Source organism: Diceros bicornis, chromosome 35 (genome assembly GCF_020826845.1).
Source record: "Diceros bicornis minor isolate mBicDic1 chromosome 35, mDicBic1.mat.cur, whole genome shotgun sequence".
Classification (NCBI taxonomy): domain Eukaryota; kingdom Metazoa; phylum Chordata; class Mammalia; order Perissodactyla; family Rhinocerotidae; genus Diceros; species Diceros bicornis.
In genome coordinates this window covers 32,834,403-32,860,342 of record NC_080774.1, presented here as the reverse complement: position 1 = coordinate 32,860,342, position 25,940 = coordinate 32,834,403, and the positions used below count along the sequence as shown (strand labels likewise).

Genomic DNA, 25,940 nt, shown 5'->3' with positions numbered 1-25,940 from the left:
GCCCTCCTTCCCTTCTTCTCGCTCCTCTTCCGGTCTCTGCACCGCCCAAGGAAGCCCCGCCCCGCCGAGGCCCCGCCCCTGCGGCGAGGCCCCGCCCAGCCCCGCCCGGCTCCGCAGTACCGACGCGCCGACGCCCCGCCCCGCAGTGTCTCAGCACCGCAGGCCTCACCACAAGGCCCGGCTCCGCACTACCTCACCCCCGAGGCCCCGCCCCAGCCCCACCCCGCAGTGCCTCAGCACCGAGGCCCCGCCCCACAGTGCCTCAGCACCCCATGCCTCACCACAAGGCCCGGCCCCGCACTACCTCCCCGCCCGAGGCCCCGCCCCACCCCACAGTGCCTCAGCCTCGAGGCCCCGCCCCGCAGTACCTCACCCCCGAGGCCCCGCCTCACAGTGCCTCAGCCCCGAGGCCCCGCCCCGGCCCCGCCCCGCAGTGCCTCAGACCCCGAGGCCCCGCCCTGCCCTGCGGTACCTCGGCCCCGGGCATCCGGGTCCAGCCGCGGCTGCAAGTAGTTGGTGAGTGCCGCCAGCTTCCCCCTCGTGCTGATGCCCAGCCACGTGCCTCCTTCCTTGCCTTCCTCCATGTCGAGCCCTGCGGCGACAACGGCGTCACCACCAGCAGCGCCTACTGCGGCAAGCGCCGGCCCCACGTGTCCCGGCGCCCTGGGGAGACGCACACTCCTCAGGGAAATGCAGCTCTGCCCAGCAGCCCTGGCTGTGGAACAGGGGCTCGACTCCACGGGGCGAGGTAGCCCCTGGGGCCCACAGGGCACGTGAGAGAGAGCCCCGCCCTGCAGGATGACATCTGATGCCCGCGGGAGCCCCTGAAACCGTGCGGTGGGCACCTGCTGAACGAATCCTGGCCCAAGGACGGGAGCTGGGCTGGGAGGACAGCACTAGCTCCGTCGAGGAACCGCGCCAGACCCCAATCCCGCATCCTGGATCAGGTGCGGGGATGCTGGCTGCCCTCCCCGGCAGGACCCAGGGTCCCTCGGGGTGGGCGCTTCACTGGGAGCCCGGGATACATCCAGACCTGCCCGCGTGGCCCATCCCCATGGCACAGGCCTGGCCACAGTTAGTGCTCCACGGAGCCCCACCAAAGGGTTGGAGAGGCCCTTAAAGCCACAGGAGAGCATCTTCCTAGACTAGAGGGTCATTTTACTTGAACACTAGGGTAGAAACAGCAAAAACATTAAAATGTTATTTTTATAACAATAATAAATTGTAACAATAGAAGAAATAAAAGATGTAAAGATCAGAAAGGAAGAAGTCAAACTGTCTTTATTTGCAGATGACAGGATTGTATGTGAAGAAAATGCAAAGGAATCTACAAAAAAAAAACTACTCAAACTAATAAGTAAATACTAGCAAGAACTGGAAAATGAAAATTTAAATGTACCATTTACAACAGCACTAAATGATTAAAAAAAAAAGAAAAAAAACTTAGGAAAACATTTAAGGAAAAATGTGTAACACCTAAAGACTGAAAACCACAGAGCAGTGCTGAGAGAAGTCACGCAGACCTAACTGAAGGAGAGCTATGCCCTGCGGCTCGCCCAGAAGACTCAATACTGTTAAGATGACAGTTCTCCCCAAATCACCAAAAGAGCCAACACAACCCCAATCAAAATCCCAGCAGGCTTTTGTTTTACAGAAATGAAAATGCCGACTCAACATTTACATGCACGTACAAAGGAACATGGGCGGCCAATGCGGCCCTGAGGAAGAACCAAGCAGGAGGACTCACAACCCTGATCCTGAGACCTGCTGAAGAGCTGCAGCCATCAAGATAGTGTGGTGCTGGCATCCAGACAGACAAAGAGGTCTATGGGACACAAGAGTCCAGAACAGACATGTGTTCAACTACTCTTCAGTCAAGTTGCTACAGTAATGCAGTAGGTAAAAGAATATCTCTTCAATAAATGCTGCTGGAACAACTGGAGAGATGGGGATGGATGAGCCTCAACCCCTGCTTCACACCGTGTACAAAAATTAACATCAGATAAATCACAGACCTGAACATAAAATCCCAAATCAGAAGGCCTGCAGAAGCAAATGGGAAAATACCTCTATGACCTCAGGGTGGGAAAGACGCAAACAGAACAACCCATAAAGGAGTAGATGAACTACACTTCATCAAGGTAACATTCTGCTCACCAAGATATCATTAAGAACATGAGTAGGCAATACATTCATCCAACAAAAGACTCATGTCCGGAATGCAAAAAGAACTTCTACAAATCAACAATTAAAAAGTGAAGGAGGGGCTGGGCCCGTGGTGTAGTGGTTAAGTTCACGCACTCCGCTTTGGCAGCCCAGGGTTCGCAGGTTCAGATCCCGGGGCGTGGACCTACGCGCCACTCATCAAGCTATGCTGTGGCTGGTGTCCTACATATAAGGTAGAGGAAGGTGGGCACAGATGTTAGCCCAGGGCCAATCTTTTGAAGCAAAAAGAGGAGGGTTGTTTTTTCGTTTTGTTCATAGTTTCCTTTGCCTTGCAGGAGCTCTTGAGTCTGATGAAGTCCCATTTGTTTATTTTTTGTTTCCCATATCTGAAGAGACATGGTATTTCAAAAAGATGCGGGCCGGCCCCATGGCTTAGCGGTTAAGTGCATGCGCTCTGCTGCTGGCGGCCCGGGTTCGGATCCCGGGTGCACACCGACGCACCACTTCTCCAGCCACGCTGAGGCTGCGTCCCACGTACAGCAACTAGAAGGATGTGCAACTGTGACATACAGCTATCTACTGGGGCTTTGGGGGAAGAAAGGAGGAGGATTGGCAATAGATGTTAGCTCAGAGCGGGTCTTCCTCAGCAAAAAGAGGAGGATTAGCATAGATGTTAGCTCAGGGCCGATCTTCCTCACAAAAAAAAAAAAGAAAGAAAAAGAAAAGATGCTGCTAAGACCGATGTCAAAGAGTGTACTGCCTGTATTTCCTTCTAGGATTTTTATGGTTTCAGGTCTTACACTCAAGTCTTAGATCCATTTTGAGTTAATTGTTGTGTATGGTGTAAGACAATGGTCCACTTTCATTCTTTCGCATGTGGCTGTCCAGCTTTCCCAGCACCATTTACTGAAGAGACTTTCCTTTCTCCACTGTATGTCCTTAGCTCCTTTGTCAAAGTTTAGCTGTCTGTAGATGTGTGGTTTTATTTCTGGGCTTTCAGTTCTGTTCCATTGATCTGTGTGTCTGTTTTTGTGCCAGTACCATGCTGTTTTGATTACTATAGCTTCATAGTATATTTTGAAGTCAGGGATTGTGATGCCTCCAGCTTCGTTCTTTTTTCTCAGGATTGCTTTGGCTATTTGGGGTCTTTTGTTGTTCCGTATAAATTTTAGGATTCTTTGTTCTATTGCATGAAGAATGCCCTTGGGATTCTGATTGGGGTTGCACTGAATCTGTAGATTGCTTTAGGTAACATAGACATTTAAACTATGTTTGTTCTTCCAATCCATGTGAATGGAATATCTTTCCATTTCTTTATGTCATCTTTGATTTCTTTCAATAATGTCTTATAGTTTTCAGTATATAGGTCTTTCACCTCCTTGGTTAAATTTATTCCTAGATATTTTATTCTTTTTGTTGTGATTGTAAATGGGATTGTATTCTTGACTTCACTTTCTCCTAGTTTGTTATTAGAGTATAGAAACACAACTGATTTTTATAAGTTGATTTTGTACGCTGCAACTTTGCTGTAGTTGTTGATTATCTCTAATGCTTTTCTGGTGGATTCTTTAGGGTTTTCTATATATAAAATCATATCGTCTGCAAGCAGATAGAGTTTCACTTCTTCCTTTCCAATTTGAATCCCTTTTATTTCTTTTTCCTGCCTAATTGCTCTGGCCAAAACCTCCAGTACTATGTTGAATAGGAGTGGAGAGAGCGGGCACCCTTGTCTTGTTCCTGTTCTCAGAGGGATGCTTTCAGTTTTTCGCCATTGAGTATGATGTTGGCTGTGGATTTGTCATATATGGCCTTTATTATGTTGAGGTACTTTCTTTCTATACCCATTTTATTGAGTTTTTATCATAAACAGATGTTGGATCTTGTCAAATGCTTTTTCTGCATCTATTGAGATAAACATGTGATTTTTATTCCGCATTTTGTTAATGTGATGTATCACATTGATTGATCTGCAGATGTTGAACCATCCCTGTGTCCCTGGTATAAATCTCACTTGATCATGACATACGATCCTTTTCATGTACTGCTGTATTCAGTTTGCCAATATTTTGTTGAGGATTTTTGCATCTGTGTTCATGGGTGATATTAGCCTGTAATTTTCCTTCTTTGTGATGTCCTTGTCTGGCTTTGGTATCAGGGTGATGTTGGCCTCATAGAATGAGTTAGGAAGTGTTCTGTCTTCAAGTTTTTGGAATAGTTTGAGAAGGACAGGTATCAAATCTTCTTTGAATTTTTGGTAGAATTCTCCAGAGAAACCATCTGGTCTTGGACTTTTATTTTTTGGGAGGTTTTTGATTACTGTTTCAACCTCTTTACTCGTGATTGGTCTATTCATATTCTCTATTTCTTCTTGATTCAGTTTTGGGAGGTTGTCTGAGTCTAAGAATTTATCCATTTCTTCTAGGTTATCCAACTTGTTGGCATAGAGTTTTTCATAGTATTCTCTTATAATCTTTTGTATTTCTGTGGTATCTGTCGTAATTTCTCCTCTTTCATTTCTAATTTTATTTATTTGAGCCTTCTCTCTTTTTTTTTAGTGAGTCTGGCTAAGAGTTTGTCAATTTTGTTTATCTTCTCAAAAAACCAGCTCTTCATAGTTTCATTGATCCTTTCTACTGTTTTTTTGGTCTCTATTTCATTTATTTCTGCTCTAATTTTTATTATTTCCCTTCTTCTGCTGACTTTAGGCTTTGTTTGTTCTTCTTTTTCTAGTTCTGTTAGGTGTAGTTTAAGATTACTTATTTGAGATTTTTCTTGTTTGTTGAGGTGGGCCTGTATTGCTATGAATTTCCCTCCTAGAACCACTTTTGCTGCATCCCATAGAAGTTGGTATAATGCATTTTCATATTCATTTGTCTCCGGGTATTTTTTGATTTCTCCTTTGATTTCTTCAATGATCCAATGGTTGTTCAGCATCATGTTGTTTAGTCTCTACATATTTGTGACTTTCACAGCTTTTTTCTTGTAGTTGATTTCTAGTTTCATAGCATTGTCCTCAGAAAAGATGCTTGATATGATTTCAATCTTCTTAAATTTATTGAGGCTTGCCTTGTTTCTCAACATATAGTCTATCTTTGTGAATGTTCTATGTGCACTTGAGAAGAATGTGTATTGTGCTGTTTTCACTTAAGAAGAATGTGTATTCTGCTGTTTTTGGATGGCATGTTCTACATATATCTATTAAGTCCACCTGGTCAGATGTTTCCATTTAAGTCCACTATTATTGTGTTGCTGTTAATTTCTCCTCTTAGGTCTGTTAACAGTTGCTTTATATACTTTGGTGCTCCTGTGTTAGGTGCATATATATATTTATAAGTGTTATGTCCTCTTGGTGGAGTGTCCCTTTTATCATTATATAGTGCCCCTCTTTGTCTCTCACTGCCTTTTTTATCTTGAAGTCTGCTTTGTCTGATATCAGTTTTGCAACACTTTCTTTCTTTCTTTTATTTATTTATTTTTTTTGGTGAGGAAGATTAGCCCTGAGCTAATATCCGTTGCCAATCCTCTTCTTTTTGCTGAGGAAGACTGGCCCTGGGCTAACATCCGTGACCATCTTCCTCAACTTTATACGTGGGGTGCCTGCCACAGCATAGCTTGATAAGTGTTGCATAGGTCTGTGCCCAGGATCCAAACCTGTGAACCCTGGGCTGCTGAAGCAGAGCATGCAAACTTAACCACTACACCACCAGGCCAGCCCCAACATCTGCTTTCTTTTGTTTGCCATTTACTTGGAGCATCATCTTCCATCCATTCGCTCTGAGCCTGTGTTTGTCTTTACAGCTGAGATGTGTTTCCTAGAGGCAGCATATTGTTGGGTCTTGTTTGTTAATCCGGCTACTCTGTGTCTTTTCATTGGAGAATTCAATCCATTTACATTTAGAGTGATTATTGATATATGAGGCCTAATACTGCCATTTTATCTTTTGTTTTCTGATTGTTCTATATTTCCATTGTTTCTTTTCCCTTGTATTTCTGTCTGCCATTTCAGTTCGGTGGTTTTCTCAGTTTTCTCTTTATTTATGATTTGTGCCTCTGCTCTGATTTTTTGTTTAGTGGTTACCATGAGGTTTGTATAAAAGATCTCGTAGATGAGATAGTCCCTTTTCTGAGAGCCTCTTATCTCCATTAGCCTAAGCAGGTTCCATCCCTTTCCTCTTCTCCTTCTAAGTTATTGTTGTCACAACGTGTTCCATTTTGTGTTGTGAGTTTGTGATTAAAATGATATATAGTTATTTTTTATGCTTTTCTTTCCTTTTTCTTTTATGTTATAACTAAGTGTTTGCTAACCTGTTCTGATAGAAGCTTCAATTTTCTGATTTCTCTGTCTATTTCTCCTTTCTCAAGGCTTTATAAACCTTTGACTTTTTGTTTCAGGTATGAGGGCATCCTTGAGCATTTCTTGTAAGGAAGGCCTAGTAGTGATGAATTCCCTCAGCTTTTGTTTATCTGAGAAAGTTTTTATTTCTCCAGCATATCTGAAGGATAGTTTCACTGGATAGAGTATTCTTGGCTTAAAGTTTTGTTTGTTTGTTTGTTTGTTTGTTTGTTTTTTGTGAGGAAGATCAGCCCTGAGCTAACATCCATGCTAATCCTCCTCTTTTTGCTGAGGAAGACCGGCTCTGAGCTAACATCCACTGCCAATCCTCCTCCATTTTATCCCCAAAGCCCCAGTAGATAGTTGTATGTCATAGTTGCACATCCTTCTAGTTGCTGTACATGGGACGCAGCCTCAACATGGCCCGAGAAGCGGTGCGTCGGTGCGCACCTGGGATCCGAACCCGGGCTGCCAGCAGCGGAGCACGCACACTTAACCGCTAAGCCACGGGGCCAGCCCGTTGGCTTAAAGTTTTTGTCTTCAGTATTTTGAATATATCGTTCCATTCTCTCCTAGCCTGTAAGGTTTCTCCTGAGAAATTGGCTGAAAGCCTGATAGGGGTTCCTTTGTAGGTTATTTTCTTGTGCCTTGCTGCCCTTAGTATTTTTTCGTTGTCATTGACTTTTGCCAGTTTTACTATTATATACTTGGGAGAAGGTCTTTTTACATTGATGTAGTTAGAAGTTCGATTGGCTTCATACACTTGTAAGTCCAGTTCTTCCCCCAAGTTTGGAAAGTTCTCAGCTATTATTTCTTTGAACAAGCTCTCTGCTCCCTTCTGCCTCTCTTCTCCCTCTAGAATACCTATAATCCTTCTGTTGCATTTCCTAATTGAGTTGGATATTTCTCAGAGAATTTCTTCATTTTTTTAAGTCTTAATTCTCTCTCCTCCATCTGAAGTGTTTCTATATTTATATCCTCTAAATTACTAATTCTGTCCTCCATAACATCAGCTCTGTTTTTTAAGGTTTCTAGATTTTTTTTTTTTTTTAATCTCATCCATTGTGTTCTTCATCTCCAGAATTTGTTTGGTGTTTTTTTGTTTTTAGAGTTTTGATCTCTTTGGTGAATTCCTTCTGCTCATTAATTTTATTCCTGAGTTTATCGAACTGTTTTTCTGAGTTTTCTGGTAACTCGTTGAGTTTCTTTATGACAACTATTTTGAATTCTCTGTCATTTAGATTGCAAATTTCTGTGACTTCGGGATTGGTTTCTGGAGACTTGTCATTTTCCTTCTGCTCTGGAGTGTTAATGTAGTTCTTCATGGGGTTTGATGACGTGATCCTTTGCCGGCACATAGTGGTAACCTCAGGTTGCAGATTCCACCTGGCACCACGGGCGGGGAGGGAGGGCAGGAACTGTGTTTTCTGAACCTGCTACATCTGCTGGAAGTTGTGCCAATAGGGCTCGTCTGCATTTTCCCAGTGACCACAGCCACTTGACAGGTCATACACACACACACACACACACACACACACACACACACACACGTGCTCTGGTGCGGATCCGCTGCCTTGGCTGGAGACCAGCTAAGCTGGAACTGACACAGATGTCAGAATTCACAGACAAGAACATTTAAACAGTTATAATAACTGTATTCTACATGCTAAAAAAAGTTAGGTAGAGATAAGAAAGATATAAAAATTAAATTTCTAGAGATAAAAACTGCAAAGTTGTGAGATGAAACACATACAGGATGGGATTAAAAGCAGATCAGACACTGCAGAAGGAAAGATTAGTGAACTTTAGGATATGGCAATAGAAACTATCTAAAATGAAATACAGAAAAAACAGTTTTTAAAAATGAACTGAGCATCATCAAAGTGTGAGACAACCTCTAGCAAACTAATATATGTGTAACCGGAGGCAGAAAGAGGGAAAGAGATTGAGAAGAGAGAGCAGGAGACAGAAAAAAATATTTGAAGAAATAATACCTAAATATTTCTAACAAGTTCCTAAGCAATGCTGATGCTATTGGCTCAAGGCCCACACTTGGAGGACCACTGGCTTACAATTTTGCACACAATTTGGTGATGCCAGACAGTGTGAGGATGTAGACCTTGGTGTCTTCCAGCCCTAAGCTGCATGTGGTGGCCACTGGGTCCACCCAGCACTGTGGTGCAACAGAGCCACCCTCCCACTAGGCAGAAGCTCCATATCAGTGTGCCAGGGGCCGCCTCCAAATCACTACAAAGAATGAATGAGTCCAAGTGGCTGGAGCACCCAGCCAGAGTCAGCCCTGATTCAGGGGCCAGGTGCAGACCCAAGTGCCAGGGTAGGCAGGAGCCCAGATAGCCAGGACAGCCAAGGGGCCCAGCAGGCTAACCCTTTGTCCTAGCCTCTGTGTTATCTACAAAAATCCTCGAGAGGTGCCTCCTGCCCCTGTTCCCAAGGGCACCAGCCCTCTCACCCCACTTCATCCTCCCGTTTGTGCCCTGCAGCAGCGACATGCACAGCCTGCCCTGTCCCCATGACCCCCTTCTGTTTCATCCTAGCCCAGGATGGTTCTGGCTGTGCCCATAGGCTCCCCTTGGCCTTCCTCCCATGGCCCCACAGGCCTGCCCCATGATCTCTGGGAGAGGTCCCCACACACATACGACCCCCACGTTACTGTACTGCTGTGCCCAGAGCTTATGCAGCAGCAGTCTCCTCACCAGCCCCACCCCACGCTCCTGTCTGCACGTCTAGACATTTCCAAGGTCTCCCATGCAGCTTGTGATGAGGCCAAGACCAGCCCAGAGACCCAGCCTCTTCTCCCTCTTGCACCCAGCCATCTTGGGGTCCCTGCTCACAGCCTCTCAGCAGCTTTCCCCACCACCTGACAGACTTCCCACCCAGGACTGTGCCCTACCCTGGTCTCCCCACTCCCAGCCTCCTCCTACATGGCACTAGGATGATCCAGCCTCGGCAGTGCTTTCCTCACACCACTACCTGACCATGGTCTACAGGAGGCCTTCTGCAGAAGCTCCACAGTCGAGCTTTTAGACCCCACAGGCAGAGCAGGGCTCACGTAGCCTCCGTGAACCCATGAAGCCACACGCCCAGCCCACCAGGCACCTGGATTGTCCCCGTCAGCTCTACCAGGCTCCCTATGCTTGCCTGGTGCCTGGCTCACAGGCAGAGGGACCCCGGCCTGGCCAACACCTGATCGCATGCCCTCCAAGTAGACCCCTGCCCACCCCACAGCAGGAAGTGCTCCCTATCCAAGGGGCTCGAGAAGGCTGCTGGATGGGCAGGCAGGGGACCCAGCTGTCACCTCCTCTTCTACCCCCATGGGAACTCCTCGTGCAGCTCCCCCCAAATGTGCCCCAACCAAGCCTCTGCTCTCCAAATTCAGGCCAGCTCTCCCTGGAGCAAGGGATACTTGTGTGTAAACAGAAATGCAGATATAAGCACACACACACACACCCTCCACAACTGTGATGCTTCAGGGGGACCAAGTGTGGACATGCACTTTGTACAAATCCAACTGCACGCCCACAGCTGAAGGGCTGATCCCAACCAGACCAACCCACCCTTCCAGCTGCTTCTTCCGGGGGTCCACACACACGCAGCCACGCGGATGGTGCTGGGTGGGCAGTTCCGGGGCTATCCACCCAGCACTGGCCCTGGACCCCAACTCTGGAGCCAGCTTCACGAGACCCGTCAGTGTCTACTTATTTACCCTGGGAAGGGGCACCAGCAATGCCTGTAAGGGTTTTGGGGCTTGCCCGTCCTGCCACGCGACAGCCGCCCACATGAAGGAAGACTCACCACTGAGGATCTCGTTGTTGTTTCCCCAGAAGTCTGCTAACTTGGAGGGTCTGTGGTAGAATTCATCCCTGTTGGCTGCCAGGATAAGCCTGCAGGAGGAAGCAGGGCTGAAGCTCTCAAGTGGAAACAGGAAAACCATGTTTCTTTCTCTCTTGTTAACGAAGCAAATTTGTCGCAGTAGCAACATGGGCAGGTCCCCAAAAGGACAGGAATCTGCACAGGACAAAGGTCTATGGAGGCTCCAGGCAGGCCGTTTCCTGGGAGCCCACGGCCAGGACTGCGCCCCAGGCCCTGCTGAGGAAGAGGCAGCTGCCGGGGAAGACACATGCCCAGGCCGCTCAGGGCCAGAAGGGGGGCCATCCACCCTGCACAGCCCCTGCCCCCTCAGAACAGGGCTCAGTGGGCGGCAGAACCAGGGCCGGGTGCGTGAGGGCGCTGAGCAGCTGGCACTGAGCACATCCTGGGTGCCCAGGCGGCAGGGTGTGTCCCTCCTCTGTCCAGCTGTCCTTTCCCCCAGAACACCCCCAGCGAGCCCGTGAGCTTCCTGGAAATGTGAGCACACCCACCAGAGGGGCTTGGGGATGCGCGTGGACAGCAGCAGCACACAGGGTCTCCAAGGGCTGCTCTGACCTGCGTTTGGGGTGTTTTTTGGCAGGGAGTATGTGAGGCCTTCTCTGGTTTTCCAGTCTTTTGCATTATGAATCAACCAAGTGTTTCTTTTGCAACTAGAAAAGACATTGTCAAAGTTTTAAGAGCCCTAGTTTCAAGGTAAGAGAACAAAGTTTCAAGTCTGCTTTGCCATTTAAATAAGAACACAGATGGTGACTGAGTGGAAGGGGTCCACCGCCACAACATCCGTTAGACCTCTGGGTCTGAGAAGTGATCGCAGAAGGATGCCCTGAGCGCCACGGCCAGGTGCAGAGAACGCAGGCCGGGAGCGGGGGCGCGGCGCCTATGGTCACACTGGGCCTGAACCCAAGTTAGTCTCATCAGTGGTCAGATTCTAAAAGGTCTTCAAAAATAATTTTTGTATTGATTCATTGATTTTATGAACGTTTGCTCATGGTACAATGTTAATTAACGAAGACATTCATAAAATTCAAAGTGAAACCAGGGCCGTGGAAGCATTTTCACCCCATGCATGTGGAGCGTGAGCCCCCTACTCTGCACCTCCCCACGCAGCCCAGGGGACTGTGCATGGCCATGGAACCCTCCGGGTCTACCCTGGAAGCCCCACCATCTTCAGGACGCCTGTCTGGCCTGTGGCCACTTTCTATCCCCGCCATACAGATGGCTCCAGGGCTGCGCCAGGCCTGGGGGCTGTGCACCTGGGCGGGGGGGAAAGAGGTCACTGTCCCTGATATGAGCCCTAGCCACTCACAGAACAACCCTCTGCAGCTCCAACTGCCAAGCTCCAACCCGGACCCCACCCTGGGTCAAGGGAGATGGCCTGAGGGAAAAGCTAGCTGGGCCCTGGGCCCTGACCCCTGCCACCTGCCACATCTGCTCTGTCCCTTCTGGGACCCGGCCCCGGTTCATCCTGGCTGGTGCCACTCCCACAGGCTGCCTGCATGGGCCCATGCTGTGGAGGGTGTCCCATCCACCGCAGCCTGGATAATGGTCAGGAGGAAGGAGAGTGCCACGTCCCCAAGGTGGGGAGACCAGGCAGCTGTGGTGGGGGTGCAGCAGAGGTCAGGCCCCCCAGCCACCCCCCTCCCTGTGGTCAGGGTCAAGTTTCACGTGGTCAGGATCAAGCATCCTCTTTCAGATACACAATGCTCCTCCTCTGCTCACTCGCTCTGATCCCTGTGGTGAGTGGGGGACAGGGAGGCCAGAGAGGCAGTGACTGAAACAACGGTGGTGCTGTTGGCTTCTCGTTCTGATTCTTACATAAGGCTCCAGAAAAGGAAAAATTAGGAAAGAAAAGAAAAAAAAAGCTGACTAAGCCAAATCTTCTAACATTTTCGACTGCCTATTTTTAAAGCCAGGAGCAGTTACATATGAGTGCTAATAACTAGAAACATTAAGTGCTGGGTTATTTTTGTCACAGGAGTCACCATTTAGCTGGATTGCTAGTGGTTTGCCGGGATTTCATCAAATACATGACACATTTGTCAGAGATGTGTGGGTGTGATGAGTGCCCACATCAAGACTCGAGTGAGGAGGGAGTGCTCCCTCACCCATCACTTCTGGGGACCACAACACCAATGCATGTCCATCTGCCTAGTGCACCCAGAGGCAGAGACATGCCACCAGTCAGGGGCTCTGAGGACAGCAAGTCACCCATGGCTTTGTTTCAATCTAATAATTGAAACCACTAAATATTCACCACCAATGGGCACTCTCAACCCTGCTGCTGAGGGTGGATCTGTGCACCGTCTGGGACCGTCTGAGGGGAGTGGGTCTGTGTACCGTCTGAGGGGGGTGGGTCTGTGCACCGTCTGGGAGGGGAGTCTGTGCACCATCTGAGGGGGGTGGGTCTATGCACCATCTGAGGGCGGTGGGTCTGTACACCGTCTGAGGGGGGTGGGTCTGTGCACCATCTGGGAGGGGAGTCTGTGCACCATCTGAGGGGGGTGGGTCTATGCACCATCTGAGGGCGGTGGGTCTGTACACCGTCTGAGGGGGGTGGGTCTGTGCACCATCTGGGAGGTGGGTCTGTGCACCGTCTGAAGGGGGTGGGTCTGTGCACCACCTGAGGGGGGTGGATATGTACACTGTCTTAGGGGGTGGGTCTGTGCACCATCTGGGAAGTGGGTCTGTGCACCATCGGGGGGGTGGGTCTGTGCACCGTCTGAGACGGGAGTCTGTGCACCGTCTGAGGGGGTGGGTCTGTGCACCATCTGAGGGGGGTGTATCTGTGCACCGTCTGAGAGAGGAGTCTGTGCACCATTTGAGGGTGGTGGGTCTGTGCACCATCTGAGGGGGGTGGGTCTGTGCACCATCTGAGGGTGGTGGGTCTGTGCGCCGTCTGAGGGGGGTGGGTCTGTGAGCATTCTGGGAGGTGGGTCTGTGCACCGTCTGGGAGGTGGGTCTGTGCACTGTCTCGGGGGGTAGTCTGTGCACATGTGGGGGAGCGTCAGCGTGCCATGTGGAGGGAGTTTGGTGTAGGTAGCAGGTGCACAGCCTGTGGCCCAGTGACGTCACCAGTAGTGATGACCCCTGTGGAAGCGGCCACAAGGGAGCAACAGCTTACCCAGCAGTCCCTCCAGACTGGAGCCAGGAAAGGGCATCAGCTCGTGAGTCTAAAGAGACATTTTGATCAAGATGGCGGTTATGTAACAGCAGTGACCGTGTTACCCTGATGGGGAGTGTGCTGGTCTTCTGTGTGGCCTAACAAATTACCATAAACAGAGCGTCCAAAAGCAATGCCTACTTATCGTCTTGGTCCAGGGTTAGGAGCGTGGCCCTGCTAGGCTGGGTGCTCTGCTCAGGGTCTCCCAAGGTGGCGATTGAGGTGCTGGCAGGGGTCTCAGCTGAGGCTTGGTGTCCTTCTCACGCTCCTGAGGTTGTTGCCCAGTTCACGTCCTTGAAGCTGTGTGACTAAGGGCCCCTTGTCTCACCTGCTGTTGGCCAGGGTCACTCTCAACTCCTGGGGGCCACCCGCGGGTCCTAGCCACAGGGCCCTTCCAATCATAGCAGCTTACCTCTTCAAAAGGGGCCTGGTCCCTTCTGGGGGCTCTCCTGATTAGGCCAGGCCCGCCAAGACATCTGTTTGATTAACTCAAAGTCAACTGATCAGGGATTTGTATCACATTGGTAAAATCTCTTCATGTTTAGCCACGCAGCCCACCCCTACTCGTGGGAGCGGATCACACAGACGTGTATGGCAGGGCAGGAACCGCGGGGACCATCTGCCTGCCACAGTGCTTATGGGAGCTCACGTTTTACTTTGTAGATTTTGTGAGGTATGACTTTTGTTTGTTTGTTTGTTTGTTTTGTGAGGGAGATCAGCCCTGAGCTAACATCCGTGCTAATCCTCCTCTTTTTGCTGAGGAAGACAGGCTCTGAGCTAACATCTATTGCCAATCCTCCTCCTTTTATTCTTTCCCAAAGCCCCAGTAGATAGTTGTATGTCGTAGTTGCACATCCTTCTAGTTGCTGTATGTGGGACGCGGCCTCAGCATGGCCGGAGAAGCGGTGCCTCGGTGCGCGCCCAGGATCCCAACCCGGGCAGCCAGTAGCGGAGCGTGCACACTTAACCGCTAAGCCACCAGGCCGGCCCAGGTATGACTTTTTTTTCAAAGAGCCCATATCCCTTTACAATCAGGGAAGTAGCGTCAAATGGAATCCCGTCAGAACACAGCTGCCTCTACGGGCACAGCAAGGTCATCGGGACCCAGGGGCAAAGCCGCAGCCAGCACAAGGACTTCACAGTTAGCATCCCACAGGCCACTATATCATTTCTCATCCACAGTGTTCCCTGCTGGAGCTCCGCAGATATTCATACTAGAATTAAAAACAAGAGCCAAACCAATGGGCACGGGCCAGCCCTGGTGGCTGAGTGGTTAAGTTTGGCATGCACCACTTCGGCGGCCCGGGTTTGGTTCTGGGTGTGGACCTACACCACTCGTGTGTCAGTGGCCATGCTGTGGCGGCTGACACACACACAAAAAAAGAGGAAAATTGGCAGCGGATGTTACGCAGGGCAAATCTTCCTCAACGAAAAAGAAAACCCAACAGGCATCCGATGGTGCTCACACTGGGTAACCGCCACTAAAATACAGAGGTTTCAAGTGCCCGGCAACAATGGGCGGGGGAGGGCAGAGGCTGGGACCGCCCAGAGGCTCACAGCCCTGGGCAGGGCCACCAAGCAACACATCAGAGGTGACCCAAGGAGGGAGTGACACCCAAGGAGCCACCTGTGGGTGTGGCCGCCATGCAGCCTGGAAGGCAGTTCGCACCTGCACCAGGGCCAGCACAGCACGGAGGACACAGGGCACCTGAGGGCGCCAGGGGGTCACGCCAGGGCGATGCCAGGGGGTCACACCAGGTCGATGCCTGGGGGGCTGTGGCAGCAGGATGTGACATGGGGAGAGCTGCCACATCTGGAGGGATGGCCACACCCAAGAGGGTGGGGCCGTGGGGTGGTGACATGTGGGTGGGGGGTGTAGCCTGTGGGATCCGTGAAGGATCAGGCCTGGAGTTGCTCTGCTGAGGCTCGGCTGTGCTCACATTCACTCCCGGGGCAGAGCTGAGCTGGCTTCCCTCCCTCTCCGTGCCCACTGAGGGCCACTCAGCGGCGACAGGCTACAACTGCTGAATCCAGGCAGGAATAGACCACAAGACGCACACTCTGAGTGGGCCACTCTTTCTCCTCTGGGGAAACACAAGAGAGGATGCTAGGACGCGGCCCAAGACAGGGAGAGATGCTTTAGGAACCAGGCCTTCCACTAGCAGACCAGCAAAGCGCAGGTAGGACCAAGCACGAATGTTGCCTGGCCGCTCCCGGCAGGGCTTGATGGGGACAGGCTCCCCTTTCAGGCACTAACTCCTGGGAAGCCAGAAAACACATTCCCATGAGATCAGCATCTGGCAACCGCAGAGCCATGGGCGATACCACCCACAGCATCAAAAGTGAGGACATAGTCTTTTCTGCAGGGCAGAGGACACTTGTTTAAATCAACATTTACATACACGGCACCGACGCAGCTGTAAAAGTCTGCTTGCCTGACCCTGGAGCAATAACGACTGCAGGGATGAACTTACACGAACACGAATAAAAACAGTTGCTGGCTTTTACCCTGAGGGGCAAGAGGCCACTGCACATGTGACGACACTGAGGGTGCCAGAGAGAGGACATGGAGCCACGGGGGCCTTGACGGGTCCCAGCCACGTGGACCATTTTTTGGGGGCAGCAGGGTCCAAGTGGATGGCAGCCCTGGCACCCGGCCCACCTAGTTGCGGGGAGAGGACCTGTTCTGGATGGTGCACGATGACAACTAGCTGTGCGGACACACTGTGCCACCCCACAGGGGTTATGGGCTGGCATGGCACCGGAAGCCTATGGCATGACCATCAAAAGATGCTCAAGGCAACATATTTTCAAGCACCATGTCTGACCGGGCAAGAGAAACAATAGAAAAAATAAACAAATGGGACTACATCAAACTAAAAAGCTTCTGCACAGCAAAGGAAACCATCAACAAAACGAAAAGACAACCTAACAATTGGGAGAAGATATTTGCAAACCATACATCTGATAAGGAGTTAATTTCCAAAATATATAAAGATCTCATGCATCTCAACAACAAAAAAACTAACAACCCAATTAAAAAATGAGCAAAAGACCTGAACAGACATTTCTCCAAAGAAGAGATACAGATGGCCAACAGACACATGAAAAGATGTTCAACATCATTAACTATCAGGGAAAGGCAAATCAAAACTACAATGAGATATCACCTCACGCCCAGCAGAATGGCCATAATTAACAAGACAGGAAACAACATGTGTTGGAGAGGATGTGGAGAGAAGGGAACTCTCATACACTGCTGGTGGGAGTGCAAACTGGTGCAGCCACTAAGGAAAACAGTATGGAGATTCCTCAAAAAATTAAGGCTAGAACTACCATACGATCCAGCTATTCCACCGCTGGGTATTTACCCAAAGAACGTGAAAACACCAATGCGTAAAGATACATGCTCCCCTGTGTTCACTGCAGCATTGTTCACAATAGCCAAGACATGGAAGCAACCTAAGTGCCCATTGAGGGAAGAATGGATAAAGAAGATGTGGTATATCTACACAATGGAATACTACTCAGCCATAAGAAACGATGAAATCCAGTCATTTGTGACAACATGGATGGACATTGAGGGTATTATGCAAAGTGAAATAAGTCAGAGGGAGAAGGTCAAATACCATATGCTCTCACTCATTAAGTAGTAGACAATAACAACAACAAACAAAGACATAAAGACAGAGATTGGATTGGTGGTTACCAGAGGGGAAGGGGGGAGGGAGGAGGGTGAAAGGGATAATTAGGCACATGTGTGTGGTGATGGATTGTAACTAGTATTTGGGTGGTGAACATGAGAATATGATGTAATCTATGCAGAAATAGAAGTATAATGATGTACACCTGAAATTTATACAATGCCATAAACCAACGTTACCGCAATAAATAAAAAAACAAACAAACAAAAAAGATGCTCAAGGAAATCAATTTGGCAGTTCCTCAAAAAGTCAAACACAGAATTGGCAAATGATCCAGCAATTCTGCTCTGGGTACAGACCCGAAAGAACTGAAAGCAGGACTCACACAGATACTTGTACGCTAATGTTCATGGCGGTACTATTCAAAAGAGCCAAGAAGTGGAAACAACCCAAGTGTCCATCGATGAATGAATGGATAACAAAATGTGGTCTATCCATACAATAGGATATTTTTCAGCCTTAAAAAGGAAGGAAATTCTGACACATGCCACAATATGGATGAACCCTGAGGACATTAGGCTAAGTGAAAAAAGCCAGTCACAAAAAGATAAATACTATATGGTTCTACTTATATGAGGTACCCAGAGTAGTCAAGATCATAGAAAGAAAAAGCAGAATGGTGGTTACCAAGGGCTGGGGGAGGGGAAATGGAGTTAGTGTTTAATGAGGACAGAGTTTCAGTTTCAGAAGATGCAAAGAGTTCTGGAGATGGATGGTGGTGATGGTTGCATAACAATGTGAACATACTTAATGCCATTCAACTACACACTTACAAATGTTTGGAATGGCATAATTTTATGTTTTATATACTTTACCACACATAAAATAAAAACACTCCCATTCCTTACTGTTGTTAGGTGGTGGGGACGAGGACACAGCAGTGGACGCCAGGGTGAGGGGCACTGGCTGGTGCATCCCAGGCCAGGACAGCTAAGGCGGGAGGGAGCACAAGTGAGGGGTGTTAAGGCGGGCCCTGTGGGCCCAGACGGCTCCTGGCAGCACCGGACAGCCTGGGCCTCCTGCCCTCCATGCCGATGGCCCTGGCACCTGACCTGTTTGCCCTTCCAGTCCAGTCTCCAATCTCAAACGGGCCCAGGCTCAGCTCACCGGGAAGTTGGAAGAATGCCCAGTACATTCAGTTAGTCACCCAGAGACAGCATATTTTGTCTTTGGCTTGGGGCTTTGGAAAACACTTGAGAGAAATGCTAAGGCTGTCTCGAATCACAACCCACAAGGGGTTGTTAAAGGACAGGGCTTGGCAGTGACGCCCAGGTTCTGAGCAAGAGAGACCCATGCTCACCCTCCTTTCCGCTTCTTCTCATTTCTGTTTTACTTCCAGGAGGCTAGAGGTAACCTTAGGGAACAGCATATCAAGTGGGGCTGTGGCTAAATCTAGGAGTAACAAACATAGTCAGCAATGGACCCAATGACTGTGAGGCTATGCGTCCTCACTGGAGAAATTCTTCAGTTGTCAGGTGGAAAGAGAGTCGTTTTGTTGGTGCATGGGAGTTCAAATGATGTAGAAGGGTGCATCTGAAAGCTCAGTAGCCAAAGGGGTGGACCAAACCAGTTATCCATTTACTGCATCTCACCCCCAAAAGGGCCCTTCATTGCCTGCTCTGTTCAAATGGAGCTGAACTATGCAGCTGACACCACGTTAAGTTTTGTCAGTAGAGGGCGCTGGAGAGACACTGGAGGAGGAGAGGCTTGTTTCCTGGCTCCCGTGTGCTTCCTCAGAAGGCTCCTGAAGCACACGTGGCTTCCCCAGCATCAGTCTCCTGACTTGCGTGTGGCTCTCCCAGCGTCCAGCTCCTGAAGCACGCGTGGCTTCCCCAGCACACAGCAGTAAGCAGCACCAGCAGCCAGCACCTTCCCCCAGCATCCTCCCTGCGACAGCTGCCAGCACCCTAGAGGGCATATTTCCAGCAAGTTCTGCAGGCACAGCACCCCAGTGATTTCTTGGCCATCCAGTGTACCTCAGCTTTGCCTCTCCAGCAAGGTCTGGACCTCAGCCCAGGGGTGAAGAACAGGGCTCTGCCCTGGGCATTGCAATTCCGTTATAGTCAGTGGTTCTGTATATCACACCTTCCCTGCTCGAACCGCTGTGCCCGGATCCTGTCCACTGGCTGCACCCTGACTCACACGGCTCACCCTAGTGGGCGCCATTCAGGGGCAGCTCTCAGACCCTGGCCTGGCCCTGCCTTCCTCTGCATGAAGGAACACTGGATACTCTTCATTCCCCCTTCCCCGGCCTGGGATGAATTATGCAGCCACAATGTGAGGCAGCACAGCATCTGCGATTTTGCACAGTGAGTCAAATCCAAGAAGATAGTCGAAATAGTTCAAGTCGTTTCTGGTACAGATTTTAAAATGATGAACCTTCTTGGGCAACTGCACTAGCGAGCAGTTTCAAATGTCACGTTTGGTTGCAGGCTACATCTCGGCCTCGTTCTCTGGGTGGATAAAGGCCAAAGGATTCCCGCTGGAGTGCCCCGGGCAGTGGAGGGCGCCTTCCAGGGCCCAGGGTCGCAGGAAGCGGGGGAGACCCGGATCACATCCCACCCCTCCCTGGCCTCGGTCTCCCACCTCCTCCACTTGGACCCCCAGCCCCTGCCCCATGCACACGCTGCCGCCATCACCCAGACTGCTCTCCAGCAACATGGACCAGCCAGCCCAAGTTGGGCTCTCATTTACTGTCACCCCAATTCTGCTGCCCCCAATCCTCCAATCAGACACTGCAGGGCTGCACCCCTGCCTGGAGCCACTTTGCTCCTCTGTCCTGCCCAAACAACCACGTTTAGCAGCTGAGGCTTAGTATCTTTGTACATAGGCTCAGAGTCCCTACCCGAGAGGTATTTCCTCCAGGCCCCACACTGAATGACCGCTGTCTGACCGCGCAGCTCATTCCAGGGCCTGGCCTCTCCCCCACCCAAGGGTAGCAGTGGCATGCCCCTCCTCGAGGGTGCCCACATGGGTGCTATGAGGGCTGCAGGGCACCCGAGACCAAGTGGAGGACGACAGACACAGAGTGCGCAGTTACCTGTATGCATTTTTGGAAACGGGGTGAGGATCAAACTTAAAGAAGATGATGCACATGGGTCCCCGAGAGTGGCTTTGCTCGCACAGGTCACGTGGTCTACGGAAAAAGGAAAAAAATGAGTTGAGTGAGAGGCAGACGACAGAACTGCCTCCCCAAACCAGCAACGCTCCCTGGCCCAGAACAGAACCACCTCTGTGATGTCCCCAACCCTCACTGGATGAGGGAGAACCACGTGCCAGATGCTGCGACACTCGCCGTCGCCACACAACCATCTCCCTAAACCCACACACTCATCAGCACTAGCTAGACTGTCCCCCGACACCTGCGACGCTCGCTGGCCCTGGACACACTGCATGGGGGCAGCAGGTAGGAGCTGGAGGGGCTCCTACCTGCCACCCCGACAGCAGCAAATCCAAGAACAATGAGCTCACTTGGGGCAGCAGGTGGCGGTCAGCTCTGCGGCTTGCTTGGCGCCCACCAGACGGCCCATTCTTTCCCCAGCAACAGCGCCAAGGCCAGCCCCCAGCCACTCAAGGCAGGGCCACATCCGACTGGCCTGAGTACACCCTGCAGCAGTGTCCACAGCAGGCCGTCGGCACACGCCTTCCACCCACAACGGCCCAGGCGCAGCCAGGGGACCAGGTGGGCCCCGTGAATCCCGCATCGGCAGGCGAGGAGGTGGACGCACTCCCAGGCCCCAGTCAGTGCAGACTCAGCGTGCACCCACACGCAGGCCCTGCGCCCAGGGACCTCCGGGACCAGCAGATCTTCTCCCAGAACCAAGCTGAGCACTGAGATGAGATCCCGAAGCCACTAACCCTGGACAAGGTGACCGTGAGAGTCTCTAGTTCTGCAGGTGTGCAACGAGCTGAGGACATGGCTTCAGAGCAGATCCAGCACCCAAGCCAGGAAATGGGCAGCAAAGAGGCTGTTCGGGTCCTGAAGGGAGCTGAAAAGACGCCCCCAGAAGGGCCTGATGAGTGAGGGGGGAAGGGTGTGTTCAGTGTATGTGCACGTATGTGAGGCTGCGAGCTCTGTGCACATGTGTAAGTGCATGGGTATGTCTGTGTGTGTGCACTTATGCACATGTCTGCATGTGTGTGGCACATGTGCATGTGTGTGTGTCTAAAGGAAGCCACTGAGCTCCAAGTGCCCTACCTCGGGGCGCCTTGGGGTCGGGGAGGGTCCGTGCAGTCACAGGGTGTTAAGTGCCCTGTGTCTGCTAGAGCAGGGCCTGGGCTCCGCCCCAGCAGAGCATCTGTAAGGCAAGTCCGTGAGTCAGGCCTCGCTAGGGACAGCAGTGGGGTGGGATGCCCAGAACCAGCACATCTTTGTTCCAGGTGTCAAGACAAGCCATGGCCACTCTGCTTCTCCTGCCCCTCTGCCCCTAGGTCTCGGGACGGCCACACAGGGGAGGGGCCCACCTGCTGGGCAGCGCACCGGCAGTCTTCCCCACAGGCACATGGGCAGCGGGGGGGGGGGGGGGGGCCCTGACATCCACACACCGCAGGTCCGGGAGAGGACACCCCGGGCCTGGAGACAGGCAGGTAACAGGGACGCGAGAACCCCTGCTGACGCCACTGCACTCGCTCCGGCCCTCGGGTCTCTGCAATCAAACCTTTCCTGTCTGAGGCCTCACAGAAGGAGGACGTGCCCACTACACCGACCCTCCGTCAAAGCTGTGCCAGGACCACGTGGCCACAGCACACAGAGAAGCCAAAGAGGGGCCGAAGCCCAAGGCTGGCACTGTGGACATGACCGCAGCTGAGAGCCACGAGGAAGTTGCCAAGCTCATGGGGCCTTCCTGTGGATGACACCATGGTGTGATGACACCATGCGGTCCCTGCCACCCCACTCACTTCTGCTCACTGGTCTGGCCAGGGTGGGAGGGTGGGTGAGGGTAGAATTCACTCCACTACTGTCCCCACTGGCTCCCACAGGCCCTGGAGGGACCCCCAGGACTCAGCCCCGTGTTCCTCTTGGCCCCCATGGGCTTGGGTGTTGGTAACGGCCTCAGGGTACTAAGCTTTGCCCTCAGTAAGGAGCCGGTGGCTGTGCAGGTGGGTTGTTGCCATGGTGATGAGCACCATCTGCAGAAGCACAGGGCATGTGCGGCCATTTGAGATGGGCTGCTGGCCGCTGGCCCTTGTAGGATGCTGTGCCAAAGGCAGTGCCCGATGCAAAAGAGGCCCCGAGGTGATGGGGGCCAGGCTGGGTTCCTGCCCTTGGGCGCCCATCATCCCAAGGGTGCCTGACGATCCCAAAACTGGTGGGCAGGTTGTTGGGACCACCCTCCTGGTGAAAACAACTCAAAATGCTTGAAAGAATATGAAAACATCCTAAGAGCAGCCAAGAGCTGATGAGATCATACACGGTTTGGCCAACGTCTCAGAGAACACGGGAACCCAGAGAGGAAAGAACAAAGAGTATGGGGCCGTCCTGCCCCGGGGCCTCGGCCCATCTGAGCACACAGGGCTCTGGTGGCCTTGGGGGCGAGGGAGAGAGAAGACAAGGCCCAGGGCCACCCCGAGACAGGGATCTAGTAGAAACCCCCCCACCAAGTAAAGCCAGGACCGCGAAGAGCAGTGCTCCCAGGGTGAGGGTGGGCTACATTTCAGCCACCCAGGGCCCACGGGGATAGCGCGCAGAAGTGGAGGAGTCCCTGAGAAGTCCCACCGGCAGCGCCGGGCCACACCAGGAGTCCAGGGAGCCTCATGCCAAGACTTGGTTTGAGGGGCTTCCATGCCAGTAGTGCCCCCAGGCACCTGGCAAACCAATGCTCTCATCTTCATCCTAGACCTCCAAGAAGTCTCACAAATAATCTCAAGGACGGAGAGCAGTATGCAGTCAGAAAGAACCACACAACAAAACAAAGCACCATGAGCAAGAAGCAGCAGAAAGAGATCCCCACCCATCTCGTGAACCAACCACGCTCTGCAGGAAAAAGGAGCTTGCGAGCATCTGCAGGGAAGAAGTGACAAAGAGCAAACCAGATGGTTCACTAAGCTCCAGAGAGAACTTCTAGAAATGGAAGCTATAGCAATCACAAATTAAAACTCAGCAGTGGATTTAAGAGCAGATTAGACACAGCTGCTGAGACAGGTCAGCAGAATGATCCAGAATGCAGTGCAGGGAGACAGGAAGCATGCTGGGTCTCCCAGGGCCCCAGGTGTCCCATCTGCCAGGTGCAGCTGATGGGGTTCCCAGCACCAGCCACCTGACCACAGTCCAGCACAGAAGACACAGGCCCCCTCATGCTGGGGGAGCTAGTCTCTCCCAAACACAAGAATGCTCCAGGCGAGGCCAGCTGCTGATGTCTGTGCCAACCAGGCCAGCTGCGGTCAGTGGGAGAAGCCCTGCCAGCCCATCCCTGCTGAAATCCCACCAGCCAGAGCCCCACCGGGACGGAGGGCTGCCCCACCAGGAATGTGCTGCCCCACCAGGAACGTCCTGCCCCACCAGGGACGTGCCACTCCAGGCTATCAGAGGAGGAGGTCATCATGTCTGCCTTGGCCTGCCACATCGCCGCCTGGGCTGCGTGCCTGGCCACTGGGTGAGGCCACTGGTTGGGGCAGCTCTGGCTACTGATGCTCACAGGCCAGGTGCAGAGCCCTCCAACTTGGCTGCAGGACCTCGTCATCCTAGCCGGCCCGGGTGGGTGGCAGACCAGCCCTCCAAACGGCAGTGGGGAGGGCCCTGTGGTCAGAAGGCAGGGCACCAAAGGGTCTCTAGGCAGCCTGGCGCCCGAAGTGTGGATACAGAGCCCAGGGCTGCGGCCTTGACGAAGACGCAGTCATTGGGAGGGAAGGACCAGAGGAAAGCCAGCCCCTGGGGAGGGGACCATCAGGAACTGCCTTTCTCTCCAATCCCTCGCCCCCCACTCAAGCCAGGCCCGTTGCCCACCGGCCCCTCCCTTCCCAGCTTCACTTCCCACCACCGCAGCACCCCCTCCGCCTAGGCCCCGTATGTTCCCTGAGCAAACTCCCAACAGGTCCTGTGGGTGCAGGCCCTTCTCCCAGCGTGCCCCCACCCAGGCCCACCACAGAGCTCCGACACCCTCTGCAGGGCCTGGAGAAGTCCTCCGGGACAACCCTGCTCGTTGGGCCCCCTTCTCACTCCTGCTGACTTTCAGGGCTCCAAGAGCAAGCCTGGATACAGCCATTGTCGCCCTGGTCACTGCAGCACGGGGTGGGCACAGGGCAGGCGGGTGGCTGGAACTGCCCATGGTGGCAAACAGTGTTCTGCCCCCGCTGCTGTGCACCTGCCTGCCCCAGTCACTTGAGGGGCTGAGAAAACGTTCCCCTCTGCTTCCCACAGCTCCACAGCCGCAGAGTGGGAAGGCAAGGCGGAGGGGCTTCAACAGGTCCCACCCTGCCAGGGGAGGCCAGGGCTCAACCTCGCCAAGAGGCATCTGCGCTTGTCAAGAGGAGCTCACCCTGAAGGGCATCTGAGCTGGGAAAATGTGTGGGGAGGGCAGCGTCCCGGGCAGAAGCATGCCTGGCTTTCTCGGTGAGGTCCCCGCCCCGTCTGTCCCCACCTCCACCTGGAGCCCCACATGCAGGCCCAGGCCCTGGTGGAGTGTCTGCACGCCCATGGTAGCCCGAGAAGTCAGGGCCATGCAGGGTTCTGGGGTTGTCCCCGAGGGCCAGGGGCCAGAGCCAGCCCACAGAAGAGGAAGGCAGGAGAGTCCTGCGGGGTCAGACCAGGAGACTTGCCCACGGGCCTTGGCAACCAAAGGGTGGACGTCTTAAGGTGGACGATGCCTGGTGGCGTCCGAGCATTGCAGGAAGCCACGCCCCACCTCTGCGCCCTGCACCCAGGGCGCTGCCTGACCCCACGGGCCAAGGAGGCCACCACAGCCATGTGCACAGCCGGCCAGGCTTGCGGATGGCAGTTAGATGTCACACCCCTGTCCTTTCCAGCTGTAAGGGGCTCACATCCCCTCCCTTACCCTCACTTGGCCTCACAGCAACTGCGATGGCAGCCAGGCAACCCAGGCCATGGAAAGGAGGGCCCTACGCAATGGGGCACGTGTCACAGAACTTGGGTCTTTGGGCAGGCAACACGCTGACCTAGAGGAGGCCAGGCCAGGCTGTACTTGGGGTGAAGGAGTGGGCACATATATGGTGCTGGGGTCAAGTGGGCCTCCCCAACCTGGCATCTGCTCCCAGGTAGGCCCCTAGAAGGCCAGGATGCCCCCAGCACAGGCTCTGCACATTGGCACCACCCTGGTACATCCACAAGCCACTCCACTCAGCCACATTGCAGAAACACTTGGAAGCCAGCATGCCTCCCACGTGGCCCTGCTGGCCTCGCTGTTCTCCCTGTAGCCGACCCTCCCCAAGGGTTAGAAACCCCTGGGAAAGCTGGTGATAGGGCAGCAGCCCCCTCCTGGCCACAGTGAGAAGTCACCGTGCCCAGGTGTGGTTCCACTGGGGGTGCTTCTTACAACTGCCATGCACACAGGGGTGTGTCCAGGCCTCAGACGGGCCCACAGGGATGCAAGACCCCAGACGGTGGCTCAGGTCAAGGAGAGGAAGCCACATGGACAGCAGTCTGAGGGGCCAAACGTGAGGCTGGAGAGCGGAGGCTGTGAGATGGCTGAACGCCCCGACAAGTGTCCAAGACACTGGTGCAGCACAGCAGTGG

General features: G+C 52.4%; 1 protein-coding gene across 7 annotated transcripts in view; it reads right to left on the bottom strand.

The window, feature by feature from the left end:
* The window catches only part of TANGO2 (transport and golgi organization 2 homolog), a 44,711-nt gene that overhangs the window by 12,130 nt on the left and 6,641 nt on the right, over nucleotides 1-25,940 (bottom strand). For 5 of the 7 annotated variants that reach the window (XM_058532196.1, XM_058532193.1, XM_058532197.1 and 2 more), the window contains 3 exons: nucleotides 20,292-20,387; nucleotides 10,313-10,401; nucleotides 473-592 (listed from right to left, as the gene is read on the bottom strand). In XM_058532196.1, coding sequence (XP_058388179.1) covers nucleotides 473-592; nucleotides 10,313-10,401; nucleotides 20,292-20,347 — 265 coding nt within the window. In that variant the 5' untranslated portion in view covers nucleotides 20,348-20,387. Of the gene's footprint in view, nucleotides 1-472; nucleotides 593-10,312; nucleotides 10,402-20,291; nucleotides 20,388-21,109; nucleotides 21,241-25,940 lie in introns of all 7 variants that reach the window. The other 2 variants (XM_058532195.1, XM_058532194.1) reach the window with 2 other exon arrangements.